General features: G+C 43.3%; 1 protein-coding gene across 2 annotated transcripts in view; it reads right to left on the reverse strand.

Annotated features, from left to right (window-relative positions):
- The window catches only part of PALD1 (phosphatase domain containing paladin 1), a 315653-nt gene that overhangs the window by 139240 nt on the left and 152686 nt on the right, over positions 1–23727 (reverse strand). For both annotated transcript variants that reach the window (XM_063435101.1, XM_063435102.1), the window contains 2 exons: positions 7565–7661; positions 6417–6521 (listed from right to left, as the gene is read on the reverse strand). In XM_063435101.1, the coding sequence (XP_063291171.1) occupies positions 6417–6521; positions 7565–7661 (202 nt within the window). The remainder of the gene's footprint in view (positions 1–6416; positions 6522–7564; positions 7662–23727) is intronic.

Genomic DNA, 23727 nt, shown 5'->3' on the forward strand with positions numbered 1-23727 from the left:
ATGTCTTGAGGGCTAGGCCTTCAGTCGACCTTTGAAACTCGATAGAAAACTACTTTTACATTGTAAATTAAAACAAAAAGAAAAAAAAAATGAATGTGACAAAAAAATTTAATAGCGAGTCTGGAAATGTAAAAAACATTTTTTTATTTTTTTTAACTAGATAATTGGGATATTTTAACATTATATCTGACTTTAAAACAGATCATGGGAGAGAAACCAAAATTAAGTTTATCGAGGGGTTTAAAATTTGGAAATTAAAGAGTTTTATAAGAGATAAAAAAAAGTCAAAGATCTTTTCGGTTTTTGTGGGATGGAGAAAGGCTTTTATCAATTTTATCAACAATGTAAAGCCTACCAAATTTCAAATGTTAAGTTTATTGCTTTACTTTGATTGGATTAATGCTGCAAAGGTATACAATCAGGATAAACATATTGGTTATTACATCATGAAGATAAGTATCAATCTTACAGAATGCTGTCGGAGGATGTACCCTGGAGTCAGAACAGGTGTATTGCATTGGCCATGGCCAGAGCCTAGAACTGCAACGGGACAGCTGGGCGGCTTGGGAGAAAGGGGGGGGGCATCGGCCACAAGAAAACAGATGGGGGGGCGGATAAGTAAAAGTGATACAAATTGCATGCACTTGGCTTTGGAGTAAAAACATTGTTAACAACCATAATATACTTATCAAACAGAGTGGCAGGAGAGGATACTGATGAGACTTAGTTTGGTAAGTGAGCGAGTCCACCAGGTCCCCCCTCGGGCGGCCGGTCGGAGCGTGGCATGTGACAGAGGTTGTAACAGTAGAGCTCTTAGTCCAGTGGGGGGGGGAGAGCATCGCATATATGTGTTGAAAAGGTGTTCTCCGATATAGCCTTAGTAGTTTCATGCTGACAGTTGAAATCTTGACGTCAGTAAGAAGCTGTCCGAGTTCCAAAACGTGACAAGAGGTTGGAGAGTCCAGGAAAAACAGCAGAGGTTGGGAGGTCTGGCGAAGGGCCTGCATGACCTCCTTGTTTGTGAAATAGTGTAGTCTGCAGACCATGTCGCTTGAGTAGATAGCCCTTGTGGTCGTAAAGCTCTATGCGCCCTGTCCATCCAAACCTGCGTGTCGGGAGGCTTACCCAGGATGAGATTAAAAAATTCCGTCAAAGAGGCCATTGATTATTTTTTTTTTTTATTAAAAATGTGAAAACTTGTAATTTCTCCAATGTTTTTTAATCTCATATGGTGCTCCTGTGGTCTCCAGTATATAGGGATCACCACAAGGACTCGAAAAGGTTAGACTTTAAAAACATAATAATATTAGAAAAAAAAAGTATATGAAGCATAGTGTTTCGGCTCACTTTTCTTTTAAAACACCAGAAAGATCCTTCCAAACTATAATTTTTAGGTATTTTAAAAATGGAGAAAAATTGGAGGGATGGGCGATAATTTCTATAAACGTGGGAAGATATATTTTTGAAATGGAAGCTATTGCCATATCTGGTCTTAATATTGATTTCAATTTGAAACATTTATGAATATCATTTTGTTTTGAATTAATATGATATTTCATTTCACAGCTTTTTTAACGTATCTTTTTTAATATATATATTTAATATTTATTGCAAATTTTAAACACAGGTACATACATACAGATAACATAAATGACTATTACAAAGTTATTTAATGTATATCTTAATTGTCTTGCATGCTTTTTGCCTGTCTCCCAATGCTGATGAGTGTGATCAGATTTGCCTTTTCTGCATTGGGCGATTGGTAAAACTTGGTGAAATAGATTGTCTTTAGTTAACTTTACTTAAAGGGGCACTATAGGCATCAAAACAACTTTAGCTTAATAAAGCAGTTATGGTGTATAGATCATAGTATCATTGCTATGTTCAGGGGTGTATTTGCCGCGAGGCAAACAAGGCATTTGCCTTGGGCGGCATTTTTCAGGGGGCGGCAAAAAAAGCCGCCCCCAAATGCCCAGGGCAAATGCCTTGTTAGCCTTGCGGCTAACAAGGCATGCTGGGCGGCCGGCGGGCTGCTGGGAAGTGCGGGTAGGTGGGCGGCCGGCGAGGGAGCACTTCCTCTGAGCGGTCTGCTCAGCTCCCTCGCGCGCCGCAGAGTGAGGCTGGGAGCCGGAATATGACGTCATATTCCGGCTCCGCCTCCCAGCATCACTCTGCGGCGCGCGAGGGAGCTGAGCAGACCGCTCAGAGGAAGTGCTCCCTCGCCGGCCGCCCACCTACCCGCACTTCCCAGCAGCCACTGGACCACCAGGGAGACAGATATCCCCCCCCCCCCAGCTTTCCCAAAGGTAAGGAGGCTGGGGGGATTAAATTAAAAAAAAAATGTATTAAATATGTGAGTGATTGAGTGTGTTTGTATGTCTGTGTATGTCTGTTAGTGTGTGTGTGTATGTCTGTTAGTGTGTGTGTGTGTGTGTATGTCTGTAAGTGTATGTCTGTAAGTGTGTGTATGTCTGTTAGTGGGTCTGTGTGTGTGTCTGTTAGTTTGTGTGTGTGTATGTCTGTTAGTGTGTGTATGTCTGTTAGTGTGTGTATGTCTGTTAGTGTGTGTATGTCTGTTAGTGTGTCTGTGTGTGTGTCTGTTAGTGTGTGTATGTCTGTATGTGTGTGTGTGTGTGTATGTCTGTGTGTGTGTGTGTATGTCTGTATGTGTGTGTGTGTGTATGTCTGTATGTGTGTGGGTCTGTGTGTGTGTGTGTGTATGTCAGTGTGTGTGTCTGTAAGTGTGTGTCTGTTAGACTGTGTGTGTGTCTGCTAGTGAGTGTGTTTCTGTTACCTAGTGTATGCGTATTTGTCAGTGAATGTGTGTGTGTGTGTGTGTATTTAGAAGGCGGGACGGGGGAAGGGTTCGGTGGGGGTGGCGCGGGTGGGGGGGGGAGGGTTGGGTGAGGGTGGCGTGGGTGGGAGGGGGGCGCCTGAGTTTTGTCCTGCCTAGGGCAGCACAAAACCAGGATACACCACTGGCTATGTTAGCATTACCACAAAATAATTTCACAATGCCGTTATAGGCCTTCCATCAGTCTTGATTTTGGTGGGACAGTCTCAATTTTGGGGTCCTGATTTAGTAGAATTGTCATTGAGCTGCAAGCACTGTGAATGGCCACTAAGACCCTGCCAATATGACATTAGTAGCACTCTCTGTAAAATCCTATAGGTTGGGGGCTGGCCATACAGGATCCATGAGGAGTCGTGTCACTAGCAATACCCTCTTTAGGGCCCACTCACCTATCATGATCTCACACCTCCCAATGTTGGGAGATATGCTATTATATACACACACCTTCCAAATAAACTGCACTCCAAGGCTTTTTAAGTTCATATATAACATTGTTTATTGTCAACGTTTGAGTTAGACTAAGCTATCATTCTTCAGAACCGTTACATAGAAGTTCAAAAAAGAACTGAAACGTAAAATGTTATTTGTTGATGGAATAAGGAAGAATTTTTACATCAAAGGACCCAGAGTGCTGATTCATATTGCAATATACATAATGTAATTCCGAGCACTGGGCAAGTAAAGATGAAGGGAGTTGGAGTGCAGGGCATTTTTTACAAAATGTGATATATTTACACATATATCTATCCAGATATAAAATCGAATACTACTTGTTTCATTTTTTTGGTCATGAGTGTTGTTGATACTAATCAACACAGACAGACAACATAATCATATCAGCCTAATTTCCTTCAAAGCTACACGGAAGATGATTTCGTCCATATAACCCCAACAGAAAACGGTCAGCAGAAAATATTTATCTTTGCATGTTATTGAACAGAATGTTCATTATCTATCTGATAAATTACATCAAAAGTAGTACAGCAGAATATCAGTATCAGAATCAAACGACAACTGTCTTATCATTGCCTACAGAAGATAAATTGGATGTTCTAAGTGGAAAAAATTGGTACGCGTGATATATTGAGATAACTGTTTTGAGATCTTCTTCAACAGCCGTGAGACGATTGTGGATCCTAACCTTGATCTATACTGTATAAAACAGCATGTGAAATATATTTGTGACTCTGCAGATGAAGATAATTCTTCCTTAAAAGTCTATTCCTGGAACACTGCGCACAATCTTGCTGCTTCCTGGATGACAGACACTTTGTATGAGACTCTCATAGTCTGCTCAAGATTTCGGAAGGGACTCGTCATAAAGACACATTTCTGCGTGTGCTGAAAGCACTTTCCTGACATGGTTTACATTTAGCGTGTCCTGTTTATACAGCACATGTAGATTGTTATGAATCTTGAAAAATAAGTTTACTTCCCTTTTTAAACTAATGTCCCTGTGAGGTTTGTGATATGCACGCTGTGGCTAACGTTTGAGGTGGCGTACCTTCTGACTGAAGCATGCAAACTACAACAAGCTTTCTGTTCTCAGATGAAGTAGCTTGAGCCCGATCTTTCACACTAAGAAATGATCTACCTGCATAGTATAGCAGACAGAACAGAAAAGGCTTATGCATTCTGTACAATAAAACAAATATATAAAACACAAATTTGATAATTAACTTGTGTGACATGTATAAACATATTTATGTAATATTGATGACAGTTTGTTCGAAATCATTAATGTAAATTCTGCTAAGAACAAAGTCACATCAGGCGCTCTATGTGGCTGTGATCCTTAATTTCTAATGAGTTATTATAATTCACTAAAACTATAAATAATAATATACAAGGCTCTTCTTCTGTCCTTGCCGATATTTCTAATCCACAGGCAAGTAGGAGCAGCAGCAGACCAGAAGTTTCTACCAAACCGGAGACTCTGGTCTCGAAAGTCTGATATTATCCATAAGCCCTTGTACAGCACATGTTTATGGAATATGTGATTTAGGCCCAGTGGCATGCTAACCAGGGGCCTAAACACGATCCTCTACATGCCTGGTAGAGGATAGTCAAGATCCTTACAGTCTATGAGATCATGATACAATAGGGTTAAGACACCACGAAAGGGCAAGGTAAAAGATCACATTAAGAAACCCAGAAGAAGGTTAATAGACACGCAAAGAGATGAAAGGGAATTAGGCGAGATAAAGGCAGATGAAAAAGATAAACACGGGTGCAGTAAAGTGCTGAGCAACATACAAAAGAAACTGAGGCAGGGGTGGGGCTAAATGGCAGCAGGGTGGAGCTAAAAGCACCCAGAAGAAATACCGGGTAACTGCTGCACAGGATCAGGGAAGCAGGAAAGAGCCCCTGCTTCCCCTACATCCAGGCCAGTGGCGTCGCTGGGGGGGTTGGGGAGGAGGGGGACAGTGTGGGCCATGGCCATCATGCACTGCCCCCCCCAACTGAAACTGAAGTCTGGAGCGCAGAGTCTCAAGCTCTGTCAAGAGACAGAGTCAAGCACTGTCACTGTGGAACTGTGTTCTACCCTTTTCCCACCTGCGGCCACAGGGGGCACTGTGTTGGGAGGACTTCCTCTTGGATCACAGAGAGCAGCGCAGTGGAGAGACAGGGACAGGAAGTTCAGCTCTGCACAGAGACATCCTGGAGTCGTCAGTGTGTGTGGTTCAGTCTCTGTGTGTGTGTATGGCTCAGTCAATGTGTGTATGTCACAGTCTGTGTGTGTGGGGGGAAAGGGTGGCCCATACACACAGACTGAACCCCCCCCCCCCCACACACACACACACGTCCAAGTGCATCTAATTAGGTGTCTAATTAGACATGAACATGCCTGTTTTCTAAACCTATAATCAAACAAATAAAACGTCATGAGCAGCTAATACCTCTATATTCCTATATTTTTTTTATATAATAAATAAAATAAAAAGAAAGGGAAGAGGGACTAAAGAGACATTTATGGTCACAACTCAAGCAAAACTGGATACTGCCCATACACAATTAGTGTCACTGATGATGTGTGCTATGCATACAGGTTTAAATGGCAAAAAATACTCCTCAAAACGCACATATCAAACGTGTGCTGTATTTTTTCAAGAGTCCCCCTGATACTTTGTGATATTGGCAGGCTGTCGGGTGACTATTGTGTGCCACAAAATTGATCATGTGATTTGACTGGTCTGTAACTAGTCATATGCCAATGCAATCAATCACCATGATTTTTACCCTTAGTTGGGGCTAACAAAAAAAGTGTGTTTAACAAACTAATGAGAATGCGGTTTGGCCATCGTTGGGTACAGAAGGCAACCTCCTTGCGTACACATGTGGCCAATGTTGCCTTGAGCTTATATTCAATGGAAATGCCAGGCATCTCACATATTGCTTGCCATAGAAAAGACACATAAATATACAACAAACTTACAGCTTAGGGAAATGTACTACTTTATTCTCATTTTTAGGACCTTTCCACAAAATCCATATTCCATAAAAAAAAACTAAATAAGCATATAGACAGAACACATTGTGAACACATCTGTAAAAATCATACCTGGATTTGATAGTCTTCACCAATTTTTTCCAGCTTCTTCTTGCAATCATATATTGAAGCTTTAATATTGTGCATTTCAGAACATAAGGCAATTGCATTGTCCACCTGGGAAACAAAAATAAAAATGGCCAAGCTTACCGACATATATTTTATATTCTGCTTATTGTTTGCTAATGTTTTAAATGGCAATAAGAGCACGTTCAAAATACTGTTCATTTTTTTTGTTGTTTAAGCTTATAGCAGGTCTTGTTCAATTCTGCCACATCTACTCTGCTTACTCCAACTCTAAAAATTGCAGCCTCACTTGTGAAAAATGGGTTTGCTCTTATAAACAAACGAGTATGATTAAGATGAAGTCATATCATAAAATACCGAATTGTTTATTCACTAAAATATGAATTGCAGCAAACATGTCCAAGTGGCAAAATTTAGGCTAAAACTAGCCTAGTTGTAACGTTAACTAAGATGAATAATTACTCCAAACTTGTTTTCCTGGCACTAGAGAATCCTGGAGTGCCCCCCATCCCATGTCGCTGAATGGGTTAAAGCCCCTTCAGCTACTTACCTGAATCTAGCACCGATGTCCCTCGGCATTGGGTCAGGCCCGCCCATGCTCCTCTCCCACTGACGTCAGCCGGCGGGTAAAACCTAATGCGCATGCGCAGCAATGGCCATTAGATCACGCTTTAGACCCCCCGTAGGAAAGCATTATTCAATGCTTTGCTATGCGGAAAATCTGACACTAACACAGCGTCAGATAACCAACCTAAGGTCGGTTTGGATTCTGGAAGCCCTCTAGTGGCTGTCTATTAGACAGCCACAGAGGGCATACTTAGAGCTGCAATGTGGAACTGCAATGTTTTACATTGCAACACTAAGTGCAAAAGGGTCACAGCACCCAGACTACTTCAATTAGCTGAAATGGTCTGGATGCCTGGAGTGTCCCTTTAAGCTGAGACTGGTAAGGCTGTCACTGAATGGTACAATTGCAATGTAATACTGTAGTCATATGTAACAAACTACTATAATTGTCTTTAGCAAACTCTCTACGCTTAATCATTCTAATATTTTAATTAGGAATGTTGTTCAAACATTGCACTATTTCTGTGATGCAGCAACTGCAATTTTATCACTTTAATTTAGTTTACCTCATCAACTATTTTTTCTCCATTTGGTACCATATTAATGAAGTTCTGAATGACCTGAAAACGTTCCTTTGGCAAATCATCGGACTCCTGGGTGGTACTAAGAAAAAGACAGAAAAAAATGCAAATGAAGAAAATTGCAAATAATACAAATGATGTTTTATGCTAATGGTTTTATCACTCCGCTACGCTATAACTAAACATTTTATTGTGCAGAACGCTTGTCTTTCTATCTATGAACAGTTTTCAATAGTGCAGCCAAATAATTGCTGTTCGAGCTGGCCATTAATACATATCTTTCCATCAAACTGAACAAAATTTTAAACGCAACACTTTTGTTTTTGCCCCTTTTTTCATGAGCTGAACTCAAAGATCTAAGACTTTTTGTATATACACAAAACGCCTATTTCACTCAAATATTGTTCACAAATCTGTGTTAGTGAGCACTTCTCCTTTGTCAAGATGATCCATGCACCTCCCAGGTGCTGATTAGACTGCATGATTATTGCACAGGTGTGCCTTAGGCTGGCCACAATAAAAAGGCCACTCTAAAATGTGCAGTTTTATGACACAGCACAATGCCACAGATGTCGCAAGTTTTGAGGGAGCATGCAATTGGCATGTGGACTGCAGGAATGTCCACCAGAGCTATTGCCCGTGAATTGAATGTTAATTTATCTACCGTAAGCCATCTCCAAAGGCATTCCAGAGAATTTGGCAGTACATCCAACTGTCCTCACAACCGCAGACCACGTGTAACCACACCAGCCCAGGACCTCCACATCCAGCATCTTCACCTCCAAGATCGTCTGAGACCAGCCACCCGGACAGCTGCTGCACCAATCGGTTTGCATTACCAAAGAGTTTCTGCACAAACTGTCTGAAAACATCTCAAGGAAGCTCATCTGCATGCTCATCATCCTCATCAGGGTCTCGTAACCAACTTGAGTGGGCAAATGCTCACATTCAATGGCATCTGGCACTTTGGAGAGGTGTTCTCTTCATGGATGAATCCCGGTTTTCACTGTACAGGGCAGATGGCAGACAGCGTGTATGGCGTCATGTGGGTGAGCGGTTTGCTGATGTCAACGTTGTGGATCGAGTGGCCCCTGGTGGCGGTGGGTTAATGGTATGAGCAGGCGTATGTAATTGACAACGAACACAGGTGCATTTTATTGATGGCATTTTAAATGCACAGAGATACCGTGACAAGATCCTGAGGCTCATTGTTGTGCCATTCATCCACAACCATCACATCATGTTGCAGCATGAAAATGCACGGCCCCATGTTGCAAGGATCTGTACACAATTCCTGGAAGCTGAAAACATCACAGTTCTTGCATGGCCAGCATACTCACCGTACATGTCACCCATTGAGCATGTTTTGAATGCTCTGGATCAGCATATACAACAGCGTGTTCCAGGTCCTGCCAATATCCATCAACTTCGCACAGCCATTGAAGAAGAGTGGATCAACATTCCACAGGCCACAATCAACAACCTGACCAACTCTATGTGAAGGAGATGTGTTGCACTGCGTGAGGCAAATGGTTGTCACTGACTGGTTTACGGACCCCCCCGGACCCTCACAATACAGTAAAACTGCACATTTTAGAGTGGCCTTTTATTGTGGCCAGCCTAAGGCACACCTGTGCAATAATCATGCTGTCTAATCAGCATCTTGATATGCCACACCTGGGAGGTGGATGGATTATCTCGGCAAAGGAGAAGTGCTCGCTAACACAGATTTAGACAGATTTGTGAACATTATTTGAGAGAAATAGGCCTTTTGTGTACATAGAAAAAGTCTTAGATATTTGAGTTTAGCTCATGAAAAATGGGGACAAAAACAAAAGTGTTGCTTTTATAATTTTGTTCAGTGTAGTTACTTTTAATATAATGTGACGCTCTATAAATATGATAAGGATAACAATGCTATGTAATTGGGTACAATGGTCTATAATAATGAAGGGGGAAAAAAATCATCTGTTTACGGAAATTGAGAAATTGATTTTAATGAATACCTAATCAGCTTTATCAGAACTCCCTGAGGAAGCTTATTTTAGTTGAAACATCAAATATGCAGAACTGAGTATTTCCTTCCTGTTCTTCTGTACCTGGGATTTGGCATTTTGTTCATGAAAATAGCACAAGAAATAACCACAAAATACATTTTAAAATTTTTTGTTAGTTTTTCTGTCTTTTAAAGGACCTCTAAAGGCAATCAGACCACTTAATCTCAATACATTTTGTTCTGCGTGCAGTGGTCCTAAAGATGTAATCCTGCAATGTAAAGCATTGCCGTATAGTTGATACAGCAGTGCTTACATTGCAGGCTTAAATACAACTCTAGAACTATACAGTCGCAGTGAGTGAACAGAGTCGCCCACCGAGAATGTGATGGTTGAAGGGTATTAGGGCATAACCCAGAAAATGAATAAATAAAGAAGAGACGGGAATGGGTTAACTAAACCAGTGCTCCCAAATCACGTCTCTATACCCAAGACGTAAGGTGCTCCACCAATGTACAACAGAATGTTGCTAGTTATAGAGCATGATGGAACTACCAAAATAATACATCTTTATCAGTCCCTCATAAGTGTTAAATGAGAAAATAGTTCAAAAAGATAAAGACCTCTGGCTTTTATGCTATCTCTATAAATTCACATCATCTTGGCTAAATACTGAAACAGTAGCAGTATACTGGTGAACTGTTGCTGCTTTTAAGCAACAGTGTATCAATGTATCAGTAGCCAGTATTAGTGAGGTGTAAAGTTAGAAATTAGAGGAAAACCTGCTGCAATAAATGATTTTAAAGAATGTATTAGTAACCCACATATGATTGCAGCAAGTATATTTACAATAGATGTGGAAAAAATAGAGAATTGAAAAATCTTTGAAATAAAGAGGGGGTGTAAATTCGTCAGGGAGATATGGAGATAAAACAGAGTGTCTGGGAGAGAGAACGGCAGCGTATTTCGAACCAAAAAACTATATATGGTCGAGATGCTAGCCGATATAGATCAAACCCCAATGACAACACTCGGTTATTGCCCCCCCCCCAAAAAAAAGTGACGAAAAACAGAAATTAGATAATTGTATAATGGTCTAGGACAAACAATAGTGAGATGTAGCCCAGACCTAAATCTACAGAGAGATCGTTCCTTAAGTGTAGACAAGGCTCCACTAATATTGATAGAGCACAGCACGGCACAGGCACAGCTAGCTAAGTGCTATTTGTCTGGAGCGTACTCCCTAAAGTAAATAACAAGTACTAGGCTATCAAAGACTCACTAAAAGAAAATCTGTCCGATCTAATTGCGGACCTTTCTGGTCCCCGCTAGAAATAAAGACCTAATCAATAATTAATCTAAGATCTAACAAAGCCGAAGTCTAAATGTACATAAGTATGTCGGGATGTCAGTATGCCCAACGCGCGTTTCGGCGCACACAGGCGCCTTTGTCAAGAGCTGACTGTGAAACTGGCACCACATTTTAAACCCAGCTGTGCCCGCCTATTTTGTGACGTCATAATATGTATTACGGACGCACTGTGAAGGGGCAGGGTTGAATAAGTTACGCTGCTGAGATCACATCATGGGGGAAATTAACCCCTTATAGTGCCAGAGCAGTGAAATATTTATGAAATATCCATGGCAGAAGATAAATGTGTATATGTAGTTCATCTATGAAGTTAAATTATATTGAATTAGATTAAACTGATCATGCATTAAGTATAGTATATACCAAATAAAGGATAATTATAAAGTGGATATAAAGGAAATAATAATTGAGGGTCAGTATTAGAAGTTATATTACATTGAAATCAAAATGAGGAAAAATTAATAATAAAATAAATATAATTAAATAAATAAATAAATAGCAGTGGGCTAGAAACATGAATGAATGGATATAGCCTATCCTTCTCCACCATATTGTAAAAATGAAATAGATGGATAAAGCCTATCCTTATCCACCATATTATGGAACCGAAATTGGGGGAGAAGTTCTGCTTTAAAGTGTGAGAAGAAATCAATAAAATGATATAAATTGAAATCCCAATATAACAGTAGGAGTACTTAAACATAAGCTATACTGGGAAAATAAAAATCCAAACTGTACAAGGATTAAAATCCTTCAATGATAACCTTTCTAATTCCAAAAATAATAAGGTATATACATATTTAAATTTAAATAAATGGTGCAAATGAGAAGCCTTAATTTAACCCTTTGGGTTGTAGTGTTTTGAGGCGATAGATCCAGAAGCTTTCGCGCTGTCTTAGGAACCTGTCATAGTCACCTCTTCTTTTAACTCGTTTCACCAATTCAAGGCCACAGAATCGTAGACCATGTGATTTGCCTGAATGGTGTTCCTTCAAGTGGCAAGCAATTGGAGTTTCAATACTAAGTTTGGGTGACCTTACGTGTTCCTTGATCCTCTCTTTGAAAGGGCGAAAAGTTTTGCCCACATATTTACAATCACATTCACAAGTGAGCAAGTACACTAAACCTGTGGTGTTACAGTTAAAGAATGAAGTGATTGTAAAGGTTTGTTTATTTTCACTGTCAGATACTGTTTTAGAATCCCGTTTAATATATTTACAAGCGACACAACGTCCGCATTGAAAGGAGCCAAAAATGGGTCTATTCAACCAGGTCTTAGTGTGCGTGCGTTTTAATTGGCAGTGACTGGGGACTAGGAGATCTCTAAGGTTTTTTCCCCTTTGTGCCGTCATTTCCACTTTAGGGCCTAGAAATTTTTCAAGATGAATATCTCCAGTCAAGAGAGGCCAGAATCTCTGAATACCAGACTTCATTTTATCCCATCCTGCACCTGGGGTGGTGGGAGGAAACAGTCATTGGATCAGCAAATTTATTTGTTGGCTAGATACATAGATGATATCTTAATAGTATGGACTGGCACATCCAATGATTTTGATTCATGTGTGACTCTTCTGTGACTCTTCTTAATGACAATAATCTTAACTTAAGGTTTACTGCAGAATTTGGTGGGAAATCTCTTAACTTTCTAGATCTGACTATCTCAATTGATAGTCAAAAGTCGATCCAGACTACCCTTTTTAAAAAGCCCACAGCATCCAACAGCCTCTTGACCTGGGATAGCTTTCATCCCAAACCCTTGAAACAGGGTATACCCATTGGTCAGTACCTAAGGGCACGCAGAAATTGCAGCACTATTCAGGAATTAAAACCCAAGATGACATTCTGCGACAACAATTCAAGGATAAAGGCTACCCCAACCGATGCCTTAAAAAAGCATACAAGAGAGTTCTTGAATCAGATAGGGAGACCCTTCTGACTAACAAATAACCTCTGCCTACTAACCCTCCTCCACGAATGATTGCAACATTTGATGCAGAATGGGATAAAGTGAAGTCTGGTATTCAGAGATTCTGGCCTCTCTTGACTGGAGATATTCATCTTAAAAAATTTCTAGGCCCTGGGGGGGGCGGGGCCTGACCAGCATGGAGGATAGACGTGCCACTGCAGAGCTCCTCAGAAAATAGAGCTAAAAACGACTATTTAACCCACAAAGCTTCACATATAGCAACCCAAATAGTCTCATCTGACTACTGAAAGGAGATTACACCGACCCTGCAGTTTGTAAGCACTCTGAGGCCGGCTGGCAGACTGACTTGCGCCATGAGGCTTGGCGACCGTAGAGCGGGAGAGGCGGCCGATCCCCCGGTCCAGTGTCATGAGAAGCTGACACAACGCAAGCAGGAACCCCGCCATCACCCCCCCGGACCGTCGGGGGTGATCGCGGTCCACATCTGAGAAACAAAGTGAGACCAGAACAGGAGCAGAGGGGGAATGCACTGAGACATATGCAACAATAAGCTGCACCTAACATGGCGGACGCCACGTGTTCCCCCACAACATGGGACCCGGCAAACTATAGCGGCAATCTTTGAAAATTTCTGGCGCAAGCTGGAGGCTAAGCTGATCCAGACAGCCTCACCACAGAAGAGCGAGAGCCATACAAGCAATAAACATGGCGCTGCTGTGAGGGCCGTCGAGCCTCGACCAACACAGAGTGCCAAACCAACATTTGAGGCGTCAGGCCGAGGACATGTGGCACACAGACTGCGCAAGCCAGTGCTAAGCTGGACACAACAACCGACAAGAACGTCCAAACGACCACCTAAACCGGAGAGACAAGCAGGAGAAGCACAGGAGACTCCCACTTACAAAAGGGGCAGAAAAAATCGTACCTCACGACCCGAGCCACAAGCCCCTCACACATGCAACAGCAGAGGGGTTCCACCCAAGCAACCGAGGACGGCACAACGCCCCCCAGTAAATAGGGCCCAAACTCCTCCACAGAAATACCACCGGGCATCCCCCAGAGTGACACTGACCTGCACACCACTCACCGAACATCGCTGCCACGGAACTGTGGGCCCAATATCGGGAACTTCGGACCGGTGGATCTCTAACACAAAGCCAGCGGCCTACACGCAATCCCAAAAGACCCACAGAGCAGGTGTTGGATGACTGCGGACCGAGAACTGAGATCTCCACCCGAGTACGGGGGAAAGTTTCCAGAGCTGTAACAAGAACTCTCAGTCTGTAACTATATGCTGTTTTGCTGTCTCCTTTTAACTATTCTCACATCCTCTCAATGCTATAGGCCAAATTACTAGTAACTTTACTAATGTGAATGCTACTCCTAGCTTACCTTACCTGATAACAGCACAGCCTTAAGATGTCTCTAATAGTTTATTTTGTCATACAAGTAGGGTACTAGGACCAGTCTTAGGGGACATCGCTCCAGATAAACATTAAATCCGGCAAGTTGTTTTATCATGTACTTTGAGCAGCTGAATTTCTCTGCAAGGTTTAAACTATACCCAGCATTGTTTATCCTGCGCATAATGCCCACGAAGGGTACCTCTTACTCTTACTTTAATTGCCAGAAAACGCTAAACATAATAGGCACAGGATAGACTTCGGCGGGCTTATAGAAGCACATAATGTACCCTTTACAAGCGAGTGCCTAGACCATTACCCTACGTTTACCTATGCTTTCTTGTTGTTTATGTTTTTTGCTTTCTTTTTTTCTTACTGCATATATGAACTTTGGACACGTTCACTAAGTTGTAATAACCCACTCGCCTCATAAACTACTCTGTTATCTGGACAGTTAGTCCCCCATTATCTAAGAGCAGGGCACAACAGAATGATCTGCAACACTAGTATAGTTAACCTCTACTAAACTGTACAGTACTGAGATGGGTGCCTGGCTTGCTGACTCTCCCATAGTGCCAGACTGCGCTGAGTTAGCAAAACATCTAAACAACGTTTCATTCTTGAATGCACGCTATACCTTCTTACTAACGTTGGTCCCCTAGCCTGTTATTATTCAAGTGTTATACTATTGTCTATACTGAAGCCTGTTTCTTTAACTTAAAAAAGTGCAATTGTCTATCTTGCCATGACACTGTATACAAATGTTTGACCACATTGAGCTTGTAGCTGCTGTTGTGGCGCTACCAGCCTGTATGTTATTTCTTTGTTGCACACCAAAATAAAGAATTAAAAAAATAAATAATTCTAGGCCCTAAAGTGGAAATGACGGCACAAAGGGGAAAAAACCTTAGAGATCTCCTAGTCCCCAGTCACTTCCAATTAAAACGCACCCACACTAAGACCTGGTTGAATAGACCCATTTTTGGCTCCTTTCAATGCGGACGTTGTGTCGCTTGTAAATATATTAAATGGGATTCTAAAACAGTATCTGACAGTGAAAATAAACAAACCTTTACAATCACTTCATTCTTTAACTGTAACACCACAGGTTTAGTGTACTTGCTCACTTGTGAATGTGATTGTAAATATGTGGGCAAAACTTTTCGCCCTTTCAAAGAACACGTAAGGTCACCCAAACTACGTATCGAAACTCCAATTGCTTGCCACTTGAAGGAACACCATTCAGGCAAATCACATGGTCTACGATTCTGTGGCCTTGAATTGGTGAAATGAGTTAAAAGAAGAGGTGACTATGACAGGTTCCTAAGACAGCGCGAAAGCTTCTGGATCTATCGCCTCAAAACACTACAACCCAAAGGGTTAAATTAAGGCTTCTCATTTGCACCATTTATTTAAATTTAAATATGTATATACCTTATTATTTTTGGGATTGGAAAGGTTATAATTGAAGGATTTTAATCCTTGTACAGTTTGGATTTTTATTTTCTCAGTATAGCTTATATTTAAGTACTATTTACAGTACTTAAGAGTGTTGTCATTGGGGTTTGATCTATATCGGCTAGCATCTCGACCATATATAGTTTTTTGGTTCAAAATACGCTGCCGTTCTCTCTCCCAAACACTCTTTTTTATCTCCATATCTCCCTGACGAATTTACCACCCCCTCTTTATTTCAAAGATTTTTCAATTCTCTATTTTCCCACATCTATTGTAAATATACTTGCTGCAATCATATGTGGGTTACTAATACATTCTTTAAAATCATTAATTGCAGCAGGTTTTCCTCTAATTTCTAACTATACACCTCACTAATACTGGCTACTGATACATTGATACACTGTTGCTTAAAATCAGCAACAGTTCACCAGTATACTGCTACTGTTTCAGTATTTAGCCAAGATGATGTGAATTTATAAAGATAGCATAATAGCCAGAGGTCTTTATCTTTTTTAACTATTTTCTCATTTAACCCTTATGAGGAACGTTTTGTTGAACACTGGTGGAGCACTTTACGTCGTTTAACCCTTTTGAGGGACTAATAAAGATTTATTATTTTGGTAGTTTAATCATGCTCTATAACTAGCAACATTCTGTTGTACATTGGTGGGGCACTTTACGTCTTGGGTATAGAGACGTGATTTGGGAGCACTGGTTTAGTTAACCCATTCGCGTCTCTTCTTTATTTAAATACGACTCTAGTCGATGTCTTTCTGATAGCCACTAGAGGCTTTTCCACTGTAAGAACTGACTCACACTCGATTTTTTATGGCTTACTTCCATATCATTAAAAAGAAGCACAATGCAGGCTGCGCATGTGCTTTTAGGGGAGCCTTCTTTGGTTAAAATAAAAGAGTTGGCATGACATTGTGGGAGGTTGATTGAGCAGCGCTAGAGACAAAGATAAGTTATACCCTTTATTTCACATTTAATTAAGATGTTGCCCCCCTCTCACCCTGTCCGAATCTAAATAAAGAGAGAACACTATATTCCTAATTCTATAGTATTCCTTTAAAACCTATAACAAATTTATTCTCTGCACAACTTAAAACTCTTAATAAAAGCAACAAAAAAAAATGTATATTTTTTTAAATAGGAGGAAAAAATCAGTACAGATTATAAAAAAAAAACATTCACTGACTAATTAGTTATGGCCCACTGCTCTAGAATAACTAATTAGAAGAAAGCGATAAAATTTCTCATGCAAAGCTTCACTTACAGAAACAGAAGTATTATCGAGCTAATTTAAGTTACAGCCCTTATTTCGGTATTGCTGGGTTAATGGAAGTTGCAGGCCTCGTTTCCATGGCAACCTACTCCCATCTATAAACGTTAACATGTAAATACATCTGACTTGTATTACATTTGGGGCTGCAAGAGTGTAGAATCTAGAGTATTTGCTGCGTACTCAAGCTAACTGAACAGCAGACTAGAGATGTCCCGAATAGTTCGCTGGCGAATAGTTCCCGGCAAACATACCTTGTTCGCGTTCGCCACGGACGGCGAACATATACAATGTTCGGTCCACCCCCTATTCGTCATCATTGAGTAAACTTTGACCCTGTACCTCACAGTCAGCAGACACATTCCAGCCAATCAGCAGCAGACCCTCCCTCCCAGACCCTCCCACCTCCTGGACAGCATCCATTTTAGATTCATTCGGAAGCTGCATTCTTTTTTTTTTTTTTAGACAGAAGTGTGTTATATTTGAGCATGCTAGGCTGAACGTGCATATATCATGGCTAGTTGCACTGAGGGTATGAGTATATAGCAGTACATTGTTGTGAAAGATGGCTGTCATGTTTAGGGTGTAGCTTGCACGTTCTCAACTGTGTATTTATATCAGCAGCTCCACCACTAGTTATAAATCAAGTGTGAGTCGCCCCATGAGATGAGACTAGTGAATAACATAATACATGAACGGTTAAGGTAAAGGCATGTAAGGAACTACGACAATAAACTCTTTAGGAGGTGAAATAATGACATGTTTAAACGCTTGCTACTTTATGATTAGTTAATGTGCAGAGAGCAGTTCATGTGATCAAAGGCATGGTGTGGAGGATCAGCTATAGTGGGACATGCTTGGCAGGCTGCTGTTTACTGCTTGTGCTCATCCGATCCCTTCTGGGCGCCAGGTGCAGACCCTGGGAGTCCCTGATACCTGTAACAACAAAGGCAAGTCTCTGGCTGAGTGCCGGGTTCGCGGCTTGAGGTGGTGGAAGCTTGTTTTGTCGGGTGGTCGGATCTGTCCCGGTGGTGCTTCACGTCCGGTGTGGGATTGTGGTGGCTTATGGTGGAGGCGAGTGCTTGATGTGGGGCAGGCTCTGCATTTCTGTTTTTGCCTCCGGTCCCGTCTTCGACGCCTTTTGCGTTGGTGGATTTGAATGGGGACTGCTTCGCTTAGCTGTGGTGGAGCTTGTTGGGGCTGTGGTGGAGCTTGTTGGGGCTTCCTGCTTGTTATTTGCTTCCAAAATTGATTAAAGAGTCTGTCCAGCTTAGACTCAATATCCTGCCATGCTTTGCTGGTACCAGGAGGACACGCGGCTGGCGCCACATTGGGAGAGTTGCAGATGAGTATGTCAGCCTGGGCGGCTGTGCTCTGTGCGTCCATTAGCTCCAGACAGCCTCTCAGGGGTGGACCGGGATAACCCCCACCGGTCTGAGGGGGGTAAACTGAGCTCCTGCCGGAAAGTAGCTGCTCCTGGGCATCCCAGGATCGGGAGATCGGCCGCCTCTCCCACCCGGTGAGCACCAGGCCACACTTGCCACACAGAGGTAAGTAAGACTCTGTCGAGTTGCTGACCGCTATTAAGCATGTCGGGTTGGTCAGGTAGGAGCAACATTGCTGGGTCATCCCGTTCTGGGGTAAAATACGCTTGTTGATAGCTGCTTAAAGTGAGATATTGAGGGAGCTCACACGAAGTGCGTCTTTCCTCCATGACAGCTAGGCCCCGCCCCCCGGAAGCTGCATTCTTAGCTGCTGCTGATTTAATAGGGAAATCAATAGCTAGGCTAGTGTATTCAGTGTCCACTACAGTCCTGAAGGACTCATCTGAGCTCTGCTGTAAGGACAGCACCCCAAAAAGCCCTTTTTAGGGCTAGAACATCTTTTTTTTTTTTTTTCCTGTGTAATCTAATTGCAGTTGCCTGCCTGCCAGCGTGTGTGTCAGGCTCACAGCGTATACTGTGCCCACTTGCCCAGTGCCACCACTCATATCTGGTGTCACAATAGCTTGCATTTAAAAAAAACAACTTTTTGGACTGTAATATAATAGCAGTCAGTTTCCTTCACATGTGTGCGTTTCATGGCCTGCCAGGGCACAGTGTCACACCAGTGCAACTCATATCTGGTGTAACAGTAGTGTACATTTAAAAAAAAAAAATTTTGACTGTAATAGATTGAATAGCAGTTAGTTGTCTGCAAGTGTGTGTGTCAGGCCTACAGCGTCTACTCTGCCAACTTCTGCAAGTGCACAGTGCCACTCATATCTGTTGTCACAGTAGCTTGCACGCATAGTACCACTAATCGAAAAAAAAAAAATGAAGGGCAGAGGCAGGCCACCCCGCAGGAGCCGTCGTGGTCGTGGTGCTGTGATTCCCTTTGGCCCTAGAATAATGCCCAGTGTTCAGAGGCCACGTACCCTGAACTCGAAAAGTTCTGAGGACATAGTTGACTGGCTAACACAGGACACCCAATCTTCTACAGCTTTCGCTCGGAACCTTGACGCACCATCCTCCTCCAGCTTAGCTTCGGGCACCTCTCAAGTTACCACTCGCCCGCCTGACGCCACCACCAACACTAGCACCACAGCCGCTTCACTTGATCTGTCAGAGGAGTTATTTACACATCAGTTGGAAGAAATGAGTGATGCGCAACCATTATTGCCAGAGGATGTAGATAACAGGGATATGTCTCAGTCAGGCAGCATTACACACATCGATGTATGGTGTGATGATGATGATGTTGTACCCGCTGCTGCTTCCTTTGCTGAGTTGTCAGAAACAAGTGAAGCGGTTGATGATGACGATGCGTCCGTGGATGTCACGTGGGTGCCCCCTAGAAGAAAAGAAGAACAGGGGGAAAGTTCAGATGGGGAGACAGAGAGGAGGAGGAGACGAGTGGGAAGCAGGGGGAGGTCGTCGCAAGGAGCTAGTGGCACAGTCAGACAGCATGCATCGGCACCCGGGGTCAGCGAGACAGCACACCAATCAACGCATGCTGTTGCCACCACCCGAATGCCGTCATTGCAGAGCTCAGCAGTGTGGCATTTTTTTGGTGTGTCTGCCTCTGACAACAGCGATGCCATTTGCAACCTGTGCCAAAATAAACTGAGTCGTGGGAAGTCCAACACCCACCTAGGTACAACTGCTTTGCGAAGGCACATGATCGCACATCACAAACACCTATGGGATCAACACATGAGTACAAGCAGCACACAAACTCAAAGCCGCCATCCTCCTCCTGGTCCAGCATCTTCAGCCACGTCAACCACTGCTGTCCTCCTCGTCCCCTCTCAACCATCCGCCACTCCGTCTCGCGCCTTGAGCAGTCCCTGCTCATCTGCCCACAGTCAGGTGTCTGTCAAGGACATGTTTGAGCGTAAGAAGCCAATGTCACAAAGTCACCCCCTTGCCCGGCGTCTGACAGCTGGCTTGACTGAACTCTTAGCCCGCCAGCTTTTACCATACAAGCTGGTGGAGTCTGATGCGTTCCATTGGGACACCGCAGTGGAAGGTACCCGGCCGAAATTTCTTTGCACAAAAGGCAATCCCCAACCTGTACTCGATTGTGCAAAAGGAAGTAATGGCATGTCTGGCACACAGTGTTGGGGCAAGGGTCCATCTGACCACTGATACCTGGTCTGCAAAGCATGGTCAGGGCAGGTATATCACCTACACTGCGCATTGGGTAAACCTGCTGACTGCTGCCAAGCATGGAATGCGTGGCTCTGCAGAGGAGTTGGTGACACCCCCACGACTTGCAGGCAGGCCTGCTGCCACCTCCTCTACTCCTCCTACTCCATCCTCTTCCATAACCTCCTCGGCTGAGTCCTCTTCTGCTGCTGCGTCTTGCTCCACATCAACGGCACCCCCCCAGCTCCCCAGGTACTATTCCACATCCCGGATACTGCAGTGTCATGCAGTCTTGGGGTTGACTTGCCTGAAAGCAGAGCGTCACACCGGACCAGCACTCCTGTCTGCCCTGAACGCACAGGTGGATCAGTGGCTGACTCCGCACCAACTGGAGATCGGCAAAGTGGTTTGTGACAACGGAAGAAATTTGTTGGTGGCATTGAATTTGGGCAAGTTGACACATGTGCCGTGCATGGCACATGTGTGTAATCTGATCGTACAACGCTTTGTGCATAAGTACCCAGGCTTACAGGACGTCCTGAAGCAGGCCAGGAAGGTGTGTGGCCATTTCAGGCATTCCTACATGGCCATGGTGCACTTTTCAGATATCCAGCGGCGAAACAACATGCCAGTGAGGCGCTTGATTTGCGACAGCCCCACACGTTGGAATTCAACACTCCTAATGTTCGACCGCCTGCTCCAACAAGAAAAAGACGTTAACGACTATTTGTATGACCGGGGTGCTAGGACAGCGTCTGCGGAGCTGGGATTTTTTTTGCCACGTTACTGGACGCTCATGCGCAATGCCTGTAGGCTCATGCGTCCTTTTGAGGAGGTGACAAACCTAGTCAGTCGCACCGAAGGCACCATCAGTGACATCATACCATTTGTTTTCTTCCTGGAGCGTGCCCTGCGAAGAGTGCTGGATCAGGCCGTAGATGAGCGTGAAGAGGAAGAGTTGTGGTCACCATCACCACCAGAAACCAGAAATGCCTTATCAGCATCGCTTGCTGGACCTGCGGCAACGCTGGAAGAGGATTGTGAGGAAGAGGAATCAGAGGAGGAATGTGGCTTTGAGGAGGAGGAGGAAGACCAACAACAACAACAGGCATCCCAGGGTGCTCGTTGTCACCTATCTGGTACCCGTGGTGTTGTACGTGGCTGGGGGGGGAAGAACATACCTTCAGTGAGATCACTGAGACCGAGGAACGGGACATGAGTAGCTCGGCATCCAACCTTGTGCAAATGGGGTCTTTCATACTGTCGTGCGTGTTAAGGGACCCTCGTATAAAAAGGCTGAAGGAGAAAAACCTGTACTGGGTGTCCACGCTACTAGACCCCCGGTATAAGCAGAAAGTGCCTGAAATGTTACCGAATTACTGCAAGTCGGAAAGGATGCAGCAGTTCCAAAATAAATGAAAAAGTATGCTTTACATAGCGTATAAGGGTGATGTCACAGCACAACGGGAATCTAACAGGGGGAGAGGTGGAAGTCATCCTCCTCCTCCCACGACCACGCCACCAAGGACAGGACGCTTTACAGACGTGTTGTTGATGGAGAACATGCGGAGCTTTTTAAGTCCTACGCATTGCCACAGCCCTTCGGGGTCCACCCTCAGAGAACGACTCGACCGACAGGTAGCAGACTACCTTGCCTTAACTGCAGATATCGACACTCTGATGAGCGATGAACCCCTTGACTACTGGGTGTGCAGGCTTGACCTGTGGCCTGAGCTATCCCAATTTGCGATAGAACTTCTGGCCTGCCCCGCTTCAAGTGTCCTCTCAGAAAGGACCTTCAGTGCAGCAGGAGGTATTGTCACTGAGAAGAGAAGTCGCCTAGGTCAAAAAAGTCTAGATTACCTCACCTTTATTAAGATGAATGAGGGATGGATCCCGAAGGGACTGACAGTGGGCGATACATTCGACTAAAAAAGGCCTGATGAGGGGGACTACTTAACACACCACTCCTATCTGGTGGCACATTAGATTGCACGCGCAGTGCCCCAAATTTGAAGTAGGAGGACCGACCAAGCATCTTTTTCCATCTCCCGGTTCCTAAAATCGATGCCATATACACGTCCCCTGATAGGGGATGTAACAGGGATTAAACTGATAGGAATAGTACTACTTAACACACCTTATAATAATGCAGAGAGAGGCAACACAGAGAGAGGAGTCTGAAGAAGTGGAGTCAGAGGAGGAAGGTGGCTTTGAGGAGGTGGAAGACCAAACACAGCAGGCGTCCCAGGGGGCTTGTTGTCACCTTTCGAGGACCCTTGGTGTTGTACGTGGCTGGGTGGAGGAAGAGACCTTCAATGACATCAGTAAGGACAAGGAACGGGACATGGCTAGCTTGGTATCCAACATTGTGCAAATGGGGAGTTTTCAGTTGTGCAAATGGACTGTTTGTGGTTGTTTGCGGTGCGTTAAACGGGGAGTTTGGTCTGTCACTGTGAAGCGGGCGTAACCCTTACACTACCTGATCGATACAACACCATACCTGATGTTTTAAAGCACGTTATTCCAAACAATTTAGGAATGTTAGGTGATTTATGCCCTTTATGGATTAAAACCAGACTCTGCATCAACTATGTAATTTTGGGAGTTTTGCCATGGATTCCCCTCCGGCATGCCACAGTCCAGGTGTTAGTCCCCTTGAAACAACTTTTCCATCACTATTGTGGCCAGAAAGAGTCCCTGTGGGTTTTAAAATTCACCTACCTATTGGTTCGCCCGTTCGCGAACATTTGCGGAAATTCGCGGTCGCCGTTCGCGAACGGAAAATTTTATGTTCACAACATCTCTACAGCAGACATTTCAATTCACGATTGCTCTGATTATTTATTCAATAATATACAAGCCAATGAAAAAATAATCAACCAACTAGCAATGGCTAATGCACATAAAATAAATACCACAATTAATACAGAGATCACAGAAATAATTACAATAGTTATCTTTGTTCCACAGATTATATGACAAAATGCTGCCATTGTCTCAAGGCATATTACTGCTTGTAAGAACCAAGAGATTTATTGGTTTGCATTTTTTTTGATGTGGTAACAAATTAAAGTAAA

Source organism: Pelobates fuscus, chromosome 10, assembly GCF_036172605.1.
Source record: "Pelobates fuscus isolate aPelFus1 chromosome 10, aPelFus1.pri, whole genome shotgun sequence".
In the NCBI taxonomy this organism is placed as follows: Eukaryota; Metazoa; Chordata; class Amphibia; order Anura; family Pelobatidae; genus Pelobates; species Pelobates fuscus.